We start from the raw sequence: 15,448 nt of genomic DNA, 5'->3' as shown, positions 1-15,448 counted from the left end.
CACTGGGTTCCCTAAGAGCATCAGCCAACACTGTGGAGACCGTAAATTCCCTGGACACACTATGCTTCTTAACTCTTTCTTTGCCCGCTCTGCTAATGCTTCTACACAGAACAACCAATCTTTCTGCTGCTTTTTTCGAGAAGCCAATCAAATGTCACATTTTCCACTGGTAACAAATAATAAAACTCCTATTTTAATTCTCAAGATTTCTTTTTAAAGATATCTCTATACTGCAGGAAATCATAAACCACTAGCATACTAATGGGAAAAACTGTTTAAGAACTATGAAACCATACTCTAGGATATATATATTCCATTGCAGTCACTTAAAATTACTGAACTCAAGGAAGTTAGTGATCCTTGATCTTTACATATTCTATTTCTGATACAAGCTATCACACTGTGCCACTATGTCATGTGTCGGACTCTAGTAAGGCAAAAAATAATCTGCAAAAAGTCCCAAGTGTCTTGTCTTATGATGTTCTTTCTGACTTTTCTCCTAGTACACAGTATTCCTGCTATGGTTACTTTAAAAAAAGAGATACCAAACAAACATATAACTGATCAATGATCTCTATGGAAGATTACACAAGATGTTAAAAAAAAAAAAAAAAAAGTGATGCCAAAACAGACCTATCTTTAAATGTGTGTATATCTACCCAACCACCTACCTACCTACTGTCTAATTTATGAGTCTATTGGACTTTCTAACCTCAGAAAATTTCAAGATAAGATGCTATTATGTCTCTGGAAGTTTTCTCATTCATTTTTGTTCTCTCACTTTTGACTGATTCACATTATCATTTTTCTACTTTGGAAATCACTTCAGAAATAGTAATTTGAAAAAAGACTTTTAATAATGGGATCTACTAGTGCAGTGGAAGTTTCCAAACATGAAAAGTTTGGGCTTCTGACCTTATGCAAATACAATTACAAGTAAGTATTTGTGTTTTAGTCAAATAAGGAAAAGAAGGCAAGACAAAATTATGTGCCACACTTATTTAAGTATATATGTGTATGGAGATAATGGGAGTAAAATTTCTAAATTTGTTAAGTGGCATTAGAAGCCATGAGGACAAAAAAAGAGAAGTGATTTGTAATATATCCTTAGAGATTGCCAATTTCATTTCACAAATATACCTTTGTGTGTATATAAAATATTCAGATTCACAAACCCAGATAATTCAATAAAGGAAAAGTGTATTTTCTAAATGTAAGCAAAACATTTTCTATTCTGTACTAACTAGGAAATACTGCAAATTATAGGCAAATTGGCACAATGTCTAAAGTAATTTATGTACATATACTAGTGGCAATCACTATTCAGTAAGTGTTATTGATGAAAAACTATTCACCTTTTCCTAAAAGCAGTTATAAAATCCTTCAATTTTTATTATTTTGCATCCCACCAACTTAAAATATGGGCATCAGTGTGAGTCACTAAAATACCTCCATAGCCTGGGCTAAGCGTTCTTCCAACGCCATGTAGGTGAGGAACTGAGGATCCACATAAGAAATCGCTTCAGCAACTCCTAGTCCATCTGCAAAACCATCAAACAGGCTGGGAAAAAAAAATACAAACATGATTTAAGAAATCTTTATGAAGACATAATTATATTAGCACACCAACAGTGTATGCAGAAAACATTAAATATTTTAATGATATTTTAATATAAAGATATTTTAAAATAAACAAAATACTTTAATAGAAATCTTGTGTGATAAGGGGCAGGGAGAACCCAACAGAAAAGTAAAATACTAAGCATGAGAAGTTAGAATACCACAATCTCTCCCAATAAGCTGCCATATTCGTGACATAAAATTTATAGAAAAATTCTTGTGTTTCTAGTTCTAACTCCAGGGATAGCTTAGGGCAGGAATAAAGGTAGTACTTTTCCCTCCTGTCTTTCCCATAGATTTTCTTCTGTTCCTTTGAACTGCTAACCCAAATTTACATGAGATCATGGTAAAGACAGTTACTGCATTTATTTCAATTCTATCATAGTCAAAGCCTCTTTTTCTTTTCTCACCTTCTATTGCTTGATCACTGAGGCCTTAAAAAAATACTTTATTTTCTCAAGTCTCTCTCTTTAATCTCTCTTACATTTTCCTGAGAAGTAGGCCTCCTCTGTCATTATTCAGACTAAAAAATATTTAGCTCTTAACTGCCCCCCCTTTTTTTAAACTAAAGGACTATAATCCCCTTGTAGAAAGTAAGTTTTATTCTGGTCCTAATCTCCTTCCTCCACCCCTCGACATACATAGATTCCTCCTTTTCCTCTAGTCTTGGAAATACCATATACTTCAAAATTTGGAAACCACAGTATATGCTCAGTCCTCTTCTTTCTAATCTTGCCTCCTTGGAAATCATATTAAAGTTCATTTCTTCAGTTATCCTCTCTGTAGGTTAATTCCTAAACCTACATCTAATTCCAAACCCTCTTCAGATCTTGACCTACATTTTTAGTTTTCTGAGGGGCACTTTACCTTGATTAACTCCTGTCACCTCAAATCTAGTATCTCCAAAACTGAGCTTATTTTGTCTACCTAAAGGCAAACTTCCGTTGACTTCTGTGTTCCTACGAGAAGTCAAATACAGTCAGGAATATCCAATTATACAAGTTAGCTCAAAATAATTTTGATGTCAATTTTCGTGCCATCATTAAAATTACAAATCTATTGCCAAAAGATACAAACATATTCTTACAAGATTAAACCTCAGTAGTATTTTAAAACTAGCAGAGACCACATAGTATGAAGAATCCTTCTCATATAATCACAGATTTTAAAATTAAAACTAGAAATTAGTGAATCCAACCTCCTCTGGAACACTAGAACTCCTTCACCTAGCAGTGAGATATAGTGCAAAGATGAAGAGCCATGGAGTCGATAAAATAGGGATTTAACTCCACATTTAACTCAGAGCTAGACAATGTGAACATTTTATTTAACTGGTACTCTATTTCTTCATCTAAAAAACAAATTAATGAGTCAATGCATATACATGCCTGGCACAGAGATCGCACCAGAGAAGGCATTCAAGAAACGCAAAACTATTTCCTCCATGTCGAAGAACCCTATCAGAAATTTGACTCATGTCAAGTAAGTGCTCTAGTTCTGCCCGCTGAAGCAACACAAATTATGTCTACTTTCCTTTACAGAAAACTCCTTCAAATGGTTAGAGTAAACTATATCCTAATTCTTTTCTTCTTTAGAGTAAAACAAAGCTGGACATTCAAAGCAAAATATCTGCTTGTAAATCTGGTCACTGCAAAATAATCAGCTAATACTAAAAATTGTAGTATCATTCATCTGCCAATCACCATGGTAATTAAGTGTTTCAGATAAAAATCACTAAGTACTCAAAGAGGGAAAATACTCAAAATATTTTCCCTCTAGAGGCCAATTATTTATTTAAAAATATGGCAACTGTACAGTGAAGAAACCTGAAAGATAACACGTTAACCAACTGATCAGAATTAGCATGACCAGTAGTGGGACACTTTGTGCCCTCTGATATGAACTAAGAAAAACAAAATGTCATTTCTTTGGTGGTTCGGCTGAAAATCTGTAACTTGAACCTAATCATGACACCAAATCTAAACTAAGAGACATTCTACAAAATAAACGGCCTGTACTTTTCAAAAATGTCAAGGTTATGAAAGACAAAGAAAAACTGAGGAAATGTTCTAGATTAAAAGTGAAGAAACATGTTACGCAAGAACAATGAGTCATCTTGGTTGGACTAGAAAAAAATTCTCTAATGGCATTAGTAGGACAACTACAGACATTTGAACAATGTCTGCAGATTAGTGAACAGTATTGTTATCAGTATGAATTTCCTGATTTTGAAGATTTTACTTTGTTACGAAAGAAAATGTTCTTGTTCTTCAGGACTTCATTCTAGATTATGGGTAACAAGACAACTTACTCATAAGTGGTAGGGAAAAGGTATCACAAATATAGAGAAAGAAAGGAAAGAGAAAATGATAACACAAATGTGCTCAATGTTAACATTTAGGGAATATTAGTGAAGAGTATATGGAAATTCTTTGTTATTATTTTTGCCACTTTTCTGTAAGTCTGAAGTAATTTGAAACTGGTTTAAAAAATTCATGGTCACATCCACAGGGAATTAATTTCCCACAATCTTATTAGGTTAATAATTATAACCCTAGTTTCTTATAGGAAGATAGAGAGGTTAAGTAGTTATCAAAAGGTAAATAAATGGTATAGCTGGAATTTGTCTAAATCTGAAACAACTCCCACCACACTAGTTTATATACTCTCTGGGTATTCTGTAACATTTCTGTGACATCATCAAAACAAATAAACTTTGATAGAGTATTTTTTAAATTTTCTTTTAAACTTAAATAAAGACCAAAAAGCTTAAACTTTTTTTAAGTTGTGGTAGAACAACAACAAAAAAATGTTAAGTTTTGGCTTTAGAGATAAGAATTGCTGCTGTTTGCCATGAGTTTTCCTTTCAGTTGTCAAAATGACATTATTTTAGTATGAAAATCAAATCATATTTTCACTTTATCAACTTGCAGCGATTGCCACATAAATTAATATAGTACCACATAAGCAAATAATGAGGTATTGACAAATCTACATAAAATTCAGAAGAGTAACCTTCAGAATTTTGTCTTAAAAATCAAAGTTAAAATGCTTTCCATATTTATTTATTTATTTAAAGATTTTATTTATTTATTTGACAGACAGAGATCACAAGTAGGCAAAGAGGCAGGCAGAGAGAGAGAGGAGGAAGCAGGCTCCCCATGGAGCAGAGAGCCCGATGTGGGGCTCGATCCCAGGACCCTGGGATCATGACCTCAGCTGAAGGCAGAGGCTTTAACCCACTGAGCCACCCGGGCGCCCCATGCTTTCCATATTTAAAACAAAACAAAACAAAACCAAAAAGCGCAACTACCCTGAAGCTCCCCAAATCTGGGAACAATCAGCAACATCTCTAAAATCTTAACAAAACAGCTGTGTCCAGAAAGATCATCAATGAATTAGAACCCAAAATAAAAAGTTTTCAAGTTTAAAAATTATATTCAAGAAAGACTTCAATTATTTCTTTAAATTTTTATGTGTTTTGAAAGTTATTTAAAATAAGTATCAAGATCTTAATAAATACCACTTATCTCAGTAATGTTACCTCTACTAAGCTGTCCTAAAGATATTAACCTGAAGTACAGAACAAGTTATATGAGAGGAAATGTTAACTGCACTATTTCAATAGAGAAATGATCAATTAAATTTTAGTGCAACTATAGAGTAGAGCATCTACATAATGGAGCTGTAAAAAAATTATTTTCATAAAAATTTGAAAATGTGTAAAAGAAAACATTTCCTCATATTAAACCGTAATTGCCTCCCAACATGCACAGATGATGCTAACTAAATCAACAATTCTGTCATCTGCTGAGCATTATGAGGAATGATTTTGCATAAAGGAGACAAAAGACAGCAACAAGGAGTTCAGTGTAAGAGGGTAACAGGCAGGCATGGGGGAGGGGAGAGGAGAGCACCAAGATCAGCAAGACCAGGACCAGGTGAGTCACTGCTTTTCCATAAAGTCTGGGAAGCCAGAACATGGGTTTTGGAGCCAGGAATGTTCAAAATGGAATTATAAACTGTTTGTGTGGCTGTGATGGAAACACTACTTCCTGCCTCCACAAAATGGTTAACGAAAGTCTGCTCTGCACATAGAATTTTTTTGCCCCCTGGGAAGTGAGAACAGGAAATGCTAAGGATTTCAAGGAGATGCTGAGTTTCATATCTGGAACAATTTGGAGAACTACAAAGAAGTAACTACACACACAGAAAGAGACACTAAAGATACAGAGGAGGACTCAAAAACATAAAATTCTATAAGTCTGCAGTTATCAGGGCATATCAGTGAGTTTTTTGTATCTTTATTCTTCTAAATTTTCTGTAATGGAATTTTAGCTAGAAAAAAAAGAAAACAAATTCTTAAAAATATATCTGTGTAGAGATGGAAACAAAGGTAGTACTAAGCCATATTTTCTTCAGAAAAAGTAACAAGAGATTAGTGGGACTGTATATTCTTTCTACATCTCAAAACTAGTTGCTTCCAGAGACCTTCTGCACATTTGAAAGATAAATCTAACTGTAAGCCAAACCAATTAAATTCTGACCATTACATCATGAGACATAACAATTCTATAATCCACTTAATTTATAGGCTTCTTCTATTTGAAGTTCATTATTCTTTTTCAGCATAAAGTAAATAATACTTTCAGCATTTCTGGGAAGGTACAATTATTTTTCCATATTTTACATACAGAGAAGGATAAATATATTCTTATGATTCTTCTGATTTAATCACAGGTTTTGAAATTCTTCAGGTAGTATTTATTAAGGACTCTTTTTTTTTTTTTTTTAAGGATTATATGAAGTGCTACATTTAAAAGTTAGAAACCTCAAACCAGGAATTTATGAACAACTAGGCTATAAGGTGGGCTTCAGGAGAGTCAAAGGTCAAAGAGGAAAAGAGGTCACTACCTGGAGTAAGTAGGAGGGAGTCTATGTAGGAAGTGACATCAGAATGAGCCCTGAAGAAGTCTGACAGATGGGAAAATGGGAACACGTCTGAGAGATCCGAGACACAGCTTTCACAATTTAGAATCATGAACAAATTCTACTCAATTAACAATTAATCATGGTAATAAGATGTGTTACATACCTCCAGTCCACATCTAAGTCTTCACTCACACTAGAGTCATCCTCAAGGTTATTGTTCCCATCCAGCATAAAAGCTTCTGGCTGTGCAAATTCATTGGCAGGCTCATTACCCTCATCACTGCTGCTTTCATTGACTTCATTGTACTGTAACCAAGGAATCTCTCCCTCTTCCAAGGATGTCTGTTCCCTAATACAAACATTTTAAGGGAAGAAAAAAATATTATTTTGAAACACATTATAAAATTGTTCTCTAAAAAAAGTTCTATTTAGGGCAATCAGATTCTTTATTCTTTGAGTTCTAAACTCTTGGCACTTACAAGATTCTAAAAGTCTGATTTCTTTAACTGCAAAATTGTTTAAAAGGTAAGCAAATTTGTTACAGGGTCATATGTATGTAGTAATAGCTTCCAATTACATAAGAACCTATTTATTTGACATACAAATTACCTATGCTCCTGTATTTCCTCTTTGTGCAGAAAAAAAATAAAAAAATTCATTCTAGACTATTTTAATTTTTAAACACTGCTCTTGAGGTGCCTACATGGCTCAGTCAGTTAAGCGTCTAACTGTTGATTTCATCTCAGGTCATGATCTGAGTTGTGAGATTGAGCCTAGTACTGGGCTCCTCGTGGAACCTGCTTAAGATTCTCTCTCCCCCATGCCTCTCCCCACAACCTGACACCCTCATTCCTATTCATGTATGCTCAATATCTCTCTTAAAAATGAATGAATAAGTAATAAAACTGCTCTTGAGTAGTTTCCCTTCACAGTTGAAGTCCAAATTCTTCAGCCTGGCCTATAAATCCCTACATCATAACATGCTTTCTCTTTGGACCTCTTCTCCAACTGTTACCTCTCACCATTCTTCCCCCTAACTACTGTATTCTTATTAAGCTTTCTACCTTTGGAATACCTGGAGATCATTTCAACCTTGGGGCCATTTCCTCTACCTAAAATGTTCTTTCAACAGATTTTTGCACAGCTATTCCCTCCTCAATATTCAGGTCAAAGTCAATGTCAGCTCCTCAGAAAGGCCTGTCTTAATCACTCATTTTAAGTAGCTGTCCAGTCACTAACCACATAACTCTGCTTATTTTCATTACAGAACTTACTTCTACTTGTCATTTTCTTGTTCATTGTTAGTCTTTTTCTCACTAGAAAATAAGCTCACAGGAATAGGGACAAACAAACCAGTTGTATAGATTAGAACAAAACAAAACAAAGAAGTGGGGTGCCTGGGTAGCTCAATGGGTTAAGCCTCTGCCTTTGGCTCAGGTGATGATCAGGGACCTGGGATGGAGCCCCACGTCGGGTTCTCTGCTCAGCAGGGCAGCCTGCTTCCCTCTCTCTCTGCCTGCCTCTCTGCCTACTTGGGATCTCTGTCAAATAAATTAAATCTTAAAAAAAAAAAAAAGAAAGAAAACAAGGAAGAGAAAAAAGAAGCATTTCAGAACAACAGAAAAAAGAATTATTCAGTAAATGACATTAGGACAACTGAGTATTCATCTGGAGGGAAGGAGGTTAAATCTCTATGTCATTATTTACCTATTAGCAAATTCTAAATCTACATTTAAAAAATGCATGTGTACCCATCACCATTTCTAAAACAATATAAGTACTGGAAGAATCATGAGAGAAATTTTTACAAAAATCTGTGTGTCATTGTAAGCATGATGTAAAACCTAGAAGCCACAGACAAGACTGTTAAATTACACAACTCATACATTAAAGAAAAGTATGGACACAAAGATCACACTGAGAAGAATTAACTGTAACACCTGAGCAACAAAAGTTAAGGCTGCAATGACTAAACAAAAGGTACTTTATGAACTTATAACTAAGAAAATTATACTGGCAGGATTTTATTTATATTTATTTTATTTAACAGAAAATAGTGTTTAGTATATCAAACGGAGGTTAATTATAAGAGCATAATTCTGACAAAGATAAATTTTAGTTTTTGGATTTTAAGAAGAAAAATATTATACAATAATATATATTGCAAGAACAGTTCTAATTAGAATTTTATTCATCCTAATGTGCAAATTTAACTATGGGGATAAAAACATTTATGAAAGAGATGTAGATGATGCCCACATATAAGAATCAACACATTTTAAAGACACAGAATTAGTATCTCTTTATACACCTAAACCCATACATGTTTCTTTAATCTCAGGTCCTAAGTAACACTTCAAAAATAACAGGTTTATAAGATTTAGTATCTAACATTGTCTGTCTAGTAAAATCAGAGAAATCAGCGTAACAAAACATGCTTAATTTGTTGAAGGTTTAATACCTAATATATAAAGATAGTGGATATTTTCCTTTCATGCATTATACTTAGGTCCAAAGAAAAACGAGACCCAAAATGGATTTAAAATACAAAATCAAGAATTCCTAACCAATAGTTCTTTGTTTATACCTTTATGAAAGCAGTCACCATACTGTTTTATAACCTTTCTGGTGACTCACCTATCTCTTCCCAGACTGAGAGTTTTCCAAAGGCATATAGTGCTGTCTTTCATCATTGTAGCTTCACCCCTTTGCAATAAATGCTGAGCACTTAATAGGTACTCTATTTGTGTTGCAAATGTTAAGAATAAATCCTTGAAAAACAATCTTTTAATAAATAAATAATTTGGGGATTAACCCTGGAATAGTTCTTGGAAATTTTTGTTATTTCTAATGTACTCCTACAAAAAATGCTTTTCTTTTTCCTATTATACAGACATCAAAATGATTCAGTTACTACTCTGTACTTGGACACAGAACATAAAACTCTAATATGCTGGTGAAAATGATTCAGTGTAAGAAAAAAATATTATGTCTGAATATAAGTAACTTACAACACTCATTAATACTCTTTTACCATATGAGGAATTCTTGGCTATATACTTTGCTTAAACATTTGATTCTGTCTTTAATGCCTCATAATAATGTAGTCACAGTAACAGAAAATAAGTAGTATACAGTATATACTTGCAATATATTACCTAAAGTTCATATCATTTACACAAAATTTACCAGGCTAGAAGCGTGGCACTATGCTGGGCCAGAAAGTTGTCTTGATATTGTAACAAAAGGAATTTTGTTCTTTACCCCCAACAACAACAACAAATTCTGACAAATAGGGTCAAAAGTATCTTTCATTTTGTGAGCTAATAAAAGAAACAAATATCTCTATAGGAAGGTAAGCATATAAGGTAAGTTCAAATGCTTCAGAAACCTTGCAAATATATAAAGCAGTATCTTAGTCTTCTCTCTCTCCTTATACATACACATTCACACACATGCCAGACATACCATTTGTAACACATTCACAAAAATTTAGACCTTTCTTCATTTTGGCAACTCAAAAATTAATAAAATGCCATTGTCAAGTTTTACAGTAATTTGTGAGATTTAAAAAGACATATTATCTAAACAGGTCTCCAAAGGCTCAATTCTAAAAAAAAATTCCAGTAGATGGAAGATGTGGAAGCCTGTGCCTACCACAACCACCACTCAAGTCCCTTGGTGTTTCAACTGGGAAGGGAAATTGCCAGGTTGTCCTTTTGAGCACTTCCAGCACAGTGAAGGAAATGAATGCTGCTGCCACGAGAGGAAACTGAAAATGCTTCAAAATGTATCCCCACAACTTACTTCCAGTTAAAATCCTAGAAGACCATCAGCATCATCAAATTTCTTGACTATGCTTTGACTCAAAGCTTCAGATAAATAGACTGATGTTCTCTTCATGCTACATGATTAAAAATCCCCATTCCTCAATAATAGAAACTAGATTTAATAACATGTGAATAACAATATTAAAATTACCAAAATATATTAACAAGTCAACATGGAATATTTTAAAGAAATTTTCATTTAAAAGTTTTAGAATATGCTATTATATAACCATGCATCACAGAATCTTCTGAGAAATGAAGAAAATGAAAGGCAGACAAATCAAATAAAACCTCTGAAAATACTAGTCCAACTTTACATTCTTTTTTTTAAAAAAAAAAAGATTTTATTTATTTATTTGACAGAGAGAGATCACAAGTAGGCAGAAAGGCAGGCAGAGAGAGAGGAAGGGAAGCAGGCCCCCTGCTGAGCAGAGAGCCCGATGCGGGACTCGATCCCAGGACCCTGGGATCATGACCTGAGCCAAAGGCAGCGGCTTAACCCACTGAGCCACCCAGGCGCCCCCAACTTTACATTCTGAGTGGTTTCCTTTAGCTAACTAATGAGCAATTTGAATATCAATTATTTGCCAACACAAAATTTAAACCTTTGGGTTAATGCTAACATTTTAAAGGGCTGAGGTTTTCATGAAATAATCTATATTATAAGAAACTTTATAAAATCCTGGACAGCATAATAAGCATTCCTAATTAACTGATATTTAATTAATTGGTTTTCATTTTCTAAGTCAAGATACATGTTAAGTATCTGCTAAGCTTGAGGCATAAGCTCATTTTTTTTTAAAAGATTTTTATTCATTTATTTGACAGAGATCACAAGTAGGCAGAGAGGCAGACAGAGAGAGAGAGGAGGAAGCAGGCCTCCCACCAAGCAGAGAGCCCGACGCGGGGCTCAATCCCAGGGTCCCGGGATCATGACCGGAGCCAAAGGCAGAGGCTCCAACCCACTGAGCCACCCAGGCGCCCATAAGCTCATTTTTAATAAGTCTAATTGTATAGCAAATTTTTTAAGATTTCAAGTCCCTATCCTGGAATTAAAGTACATAGGGAAGTAACTGAAATTTTAATTAAAAAGTCAAAAAAGCTTCAAAAGGAATTAGAGCTTATAAAATCAATGGTACCCTGTTCCATGTCATCCAGTCACAAAGATGGAACCCTAGCACCTAATTTGAAGAACCATTTCTTTTTAATAAATAGAAATTTATTATTCTAATAAATAGAATAGTAAGGAAAATACTAAATTTTATTAAAGCATTTTAAGAATATTTATTTACAAAGTTTGTAAAGTCACCAAAACAGCAGGAAAAACTTAAAGTAAAATATACAAGTGTGATACACTAATTAATATTCAAAAATACTAATTTAAAATACTAATTTCAATACTGTCCAGCAATTATTTAATGTTTACCTAATAAGTTTGTTATCTAGCTTTCTGAAAGCCTATTTCCCACCTTTTCTTCTTTCCTTCAATTTCACAATCATCACATCCTCCCCACTTTCAGTATCTATTAACAAGAATACTGTAGTCACCAGTGACTCATCGTTTCCTCTCATTACAGAACCTATAGACTTACCTACACCTGTACCTTCTCATTAGTTACAATGGCAGTCTCTGTTCCTAAAGGCCTTTTGCTTAGCTGTGGATCCTAATCCTTCTCATCTTCTCAAAAACTCCACCTTTCCTCTAATTACTAGCCAGTTATTCTCCTCTGCAACATTCTATAAGCAAATGATCAAGCTTCCAGTTTGGGGAGGTGAGGACATTTTCCTAGGCCCAACATCTACCTGTGGCTCCTTCCCTTTCTGAAGAAGGTATGGTGACTGAATCTACTCTCTCACCTACAATTTCCTTTAATTCCCACTCACCCCACCGCCAATGTAAAATATATACCATCTATTTAGGCTATACAGCATATTCTATTTAACATTCATAAACACACCAACCAAACCAGGAACTAGAATATTATCACTGACTAGCAAACACCTTGTGTCCTCCACCTATCCTATGCCCTGGCCTTGCCCTCCAGAGGAAAGTACTATCTGGATGCCACTGTCATTCCATTGTTTTCTGAAACAAGTTTTCACTAGTTTTATATACTTAAACATGATATTTAACTTCTGCTTGTTTTTAACTTTGTGAAACAGATGTCATACACATTATTCTTCCAGAAACAACTGTCTTCATTCAGCATTGTATCTAAGATTCATTCTTTTTTTTTTTTTTTGCTTTTAAATGTGGCTCATGCATTCCCACTGCTATGTAATACTCCATGTATGAATACACCACTAACTTTTCTCCTATGAGTATCTGGGTAATATCCAGTTTTATAGGTTTCATGAAAAATACTGTAACGAACATTCTTGTACACAACTCCTACGCCACATGGGGAAGTTTCTCCAGAGTACACACTTAAAAGTGATACAGCTGATAGTCTACCATGCGCATGTTAAAATTACTACATAATTTCAGTGCATGTGACCTACTTCACACCTCAGCAAGCATTCACATCCTCAAAACACCGGACATTATCAAATTCCTTAGTGTTTGTTATTAACAAACACTAGGAAAATTTCCTTTACCTACCAAGGAAATTTGGTAGGTAAAAAATGATACCTCCTTATGATCTTAACATATACTCCCTTGATGACTCATGATCTAATTACCTTTTGGTATTTTTACTTACCATTAATATTTCCTCTTCAGTAATTATTTGCTCAATATTTTGAACATTTTGCAATTAGACTGTCAGTTTTTCTTCCTGATTTCTAGGAGTTCTCTGTATCCCGCACAATTTATATTCTATAAATATATACTACTAGTTTCTTTCTTTTCTGCTAGTTTCTGCTTTTTACAGCTTTTTCTCCTTTATTATTTTCCCATCGTATTTTATTTTTATTTTCCTATCATATCATGCCCACCAAGACCTCTGCCACGATGACTGCTAAATTGGTGTTACCAACACCCTTGTCTTGCTCGTGATTTTAAGGGGTGAGGGTTTAATGCTTCATTACCGAAAATGATTACTACTGATTTTTTTTTTTTTTTTTTTTTTTTTGTGGATACCTTTTATCAGGTCAAAGAGATTCTGTTCTGATCCTAGTTTCAGAGTTATTACCATGTTGAGGTACTGAACATTACTATGTGGTTTTTTCCCCCTTTATCTGTAGAATCTATCATATGATTTTCTCCTGTATTCTGTTAATATGGTGAATGACATTTATGGGTATTTTTATATTAAAACACCTTTACATTTCTGGAATAAACTCAGACTGGTAATTGAGTTTTATCTTCAAAATATACACTTACGAATTGAGATTTCCAATTCTGTTTGGGATTTTGACATGCATTTAATAAGGATGTGGTTTTTTTATTTTTTATTTTTTTAAGATTTTATGTCTGACACGGAAAAAGCAAGAGAGAGCGAAAGAGCGCACACACAAGGAGGGAGAGCGGGAGAGGAAGGAAGCAGGGTCCCCGCTGAGCAAGAAGTCAGATGCAGAACTTGATCCCAGAACCCTGGGATCATAACTTGAGCCAAAGGCAGACACTTAACCAACTGAGCCACCCAGGCACCCCAATGAAAGCCACAGGTTTATATTTTCCTTCACATACTCTTTTGGTGTTAGGGTTATACTGGCCTTTTAGGATGATTTGGAGAAATAGCTCTTTCTCTTTCTCTTATAGAGTGAAGTGTCATGATCCTTGGAAGTTTAGTTTAAGAGAATTAACTCTAAAACCACATGGATTAGTATTTTTTCCACAGTAAGATTTTATCTTATTTTTTTTCCAATTTATTTATTTTCAGAAAAACAGTATTCATTATTTTTTCACCACTATCTTATTTTTTTAAAAAGATTTTATTTATTTATTTGATAGAGAGATAGAGAGATAGAACAAGCAGGCAGAGGGAGAGAGAGAAGCAAACTCTCCGTCGACCAGAGAGCCTGACGTGGGGCTCAATCCCAGGAGCCAGGATCATGACGTAAGCGGAAGGCAGAAGCTTAACAGATTGAGCCACCCAGGCGCCCCTTCACAGTAAGATTTTAAACTACTGATTACGTATCTGTAATACTTATATTATTATTCAGGCTTCCCATAAGTTTTGGTGAATTCTATTTTCCTGGAAATTTATCAGTATCTTCTAAGTTTTCAAATTTACTGGTACGAAATTCACAGTCCTCTTTTTACTCTATCCAGTCTTTATTGTATTTGTGGCTGTGTACACTTTTGTATTTCAGTATTATTTATTTGTGCCTTGTCTTTATTTTCTTGTTCACTATACAACTGGATTATCTATTTTTCTTAATCTTTTCAAAGTATCACCTTCTGATTTCTTTGATCCTTTCTATCATAACTCTTTTCTAACTTACTGAGTTATGATCCTATCTTTCCTAATTTTAATTCTTATTTCCTTTTTTTCTTCATTTTCATATTCCTTTTCTATTTTAAGTTAAATGTGTAGTTCCTCCATGTTCAGGTTTTTTTCTTTTCTAACTTAAGCATTTAGAAAGATAAATTTCTGTTTACCAATTTCACTGCATCCCTCAAATTTTAGTTATGGTGGTATTCTTATTATCAGCAAGTAGAGAGCAGTTTAAACTTCAGTTACAATTTTTTTTGTCCTACTGGTTATTTAGAAGGATGAACAATTTAAAATGTTACGGATTTTTAAAATTTTTATATTTTTATTATTTATTTCTAAGTTAACTGCATTGTGTCAGAGAATATAGTCTGCAGGATACTGATTCTTTGAAATGTGTTAATCTGTGCTTTGTAGCCTACTACATGCTCAGTTTTTTGTGTTTGTGTGTTTCACAGGGTGGAGTGCTTGTTAAACCATCCCTCACTTTTATTTTTTTTAATGAATCACTGGCCTTTATTATTGTACGGTATCAATGCAAGTAGCTAATGACTACCATAAATGTTTTTGTTTGTAGTCATACATTTCTATATCTAACTATAATCTGGGACATTTCTTTTAAGCTTAAAAATATTCAAGCATCTACTTATCATCTACACTGCATATCTAAATGGCACTTAAAACTTT

General features: G+C 34.0%; 1 protein-coding gene across 2 annotated transcripts in view; it reads right to left on the bottom strand.

Moving 5' to 3' along the window:
* Positions 1 to 15,448, bottom strand: part of PJA2 (praja ring finger ubiquitin ligase 2) — a 72,109-nt gene that overhangs the window by 16,544 nt on the left and 40,117 nt on the right. For both annotated transcript variants that reach the window (XM_044264353.1, XM_044264357.1), the window contains exons 6-7: positions 6,716 to 6,901; positions 1,450 to 1,561 (exon numbers count right to left, since the gene is read on the bottom strand). In XM_044264353.1, coding sequence (XP_044120288.1) covers positions 1,450 to 1,561; positions 6,716 to 6,901 — 298 coding nt within the window. The remainder of the gene's footprint in view (positions 1 to 1,449; positions 1,562 to 6,715; positions 6,902 to 15,448) is intronic.

Source organism: Neovison vison, chromosome 1, assembly GCF_020171115.1.
Source record: "Neovison vison isolate M4711 chromosome 1, ASM_NN_V1, whole genome shotgun sequence".
Lineage (NCBI taxonomy): Eukaryota > Metazoa > Chordata > Mammalia > Carnivora > Mustelidae > Neogale > Neogale vison.
The sequence above is the reverse complement of the archived record's forward strand: the minus strand, read 5'-3'. Positions and strand labels throughout refer to the sequence as shown.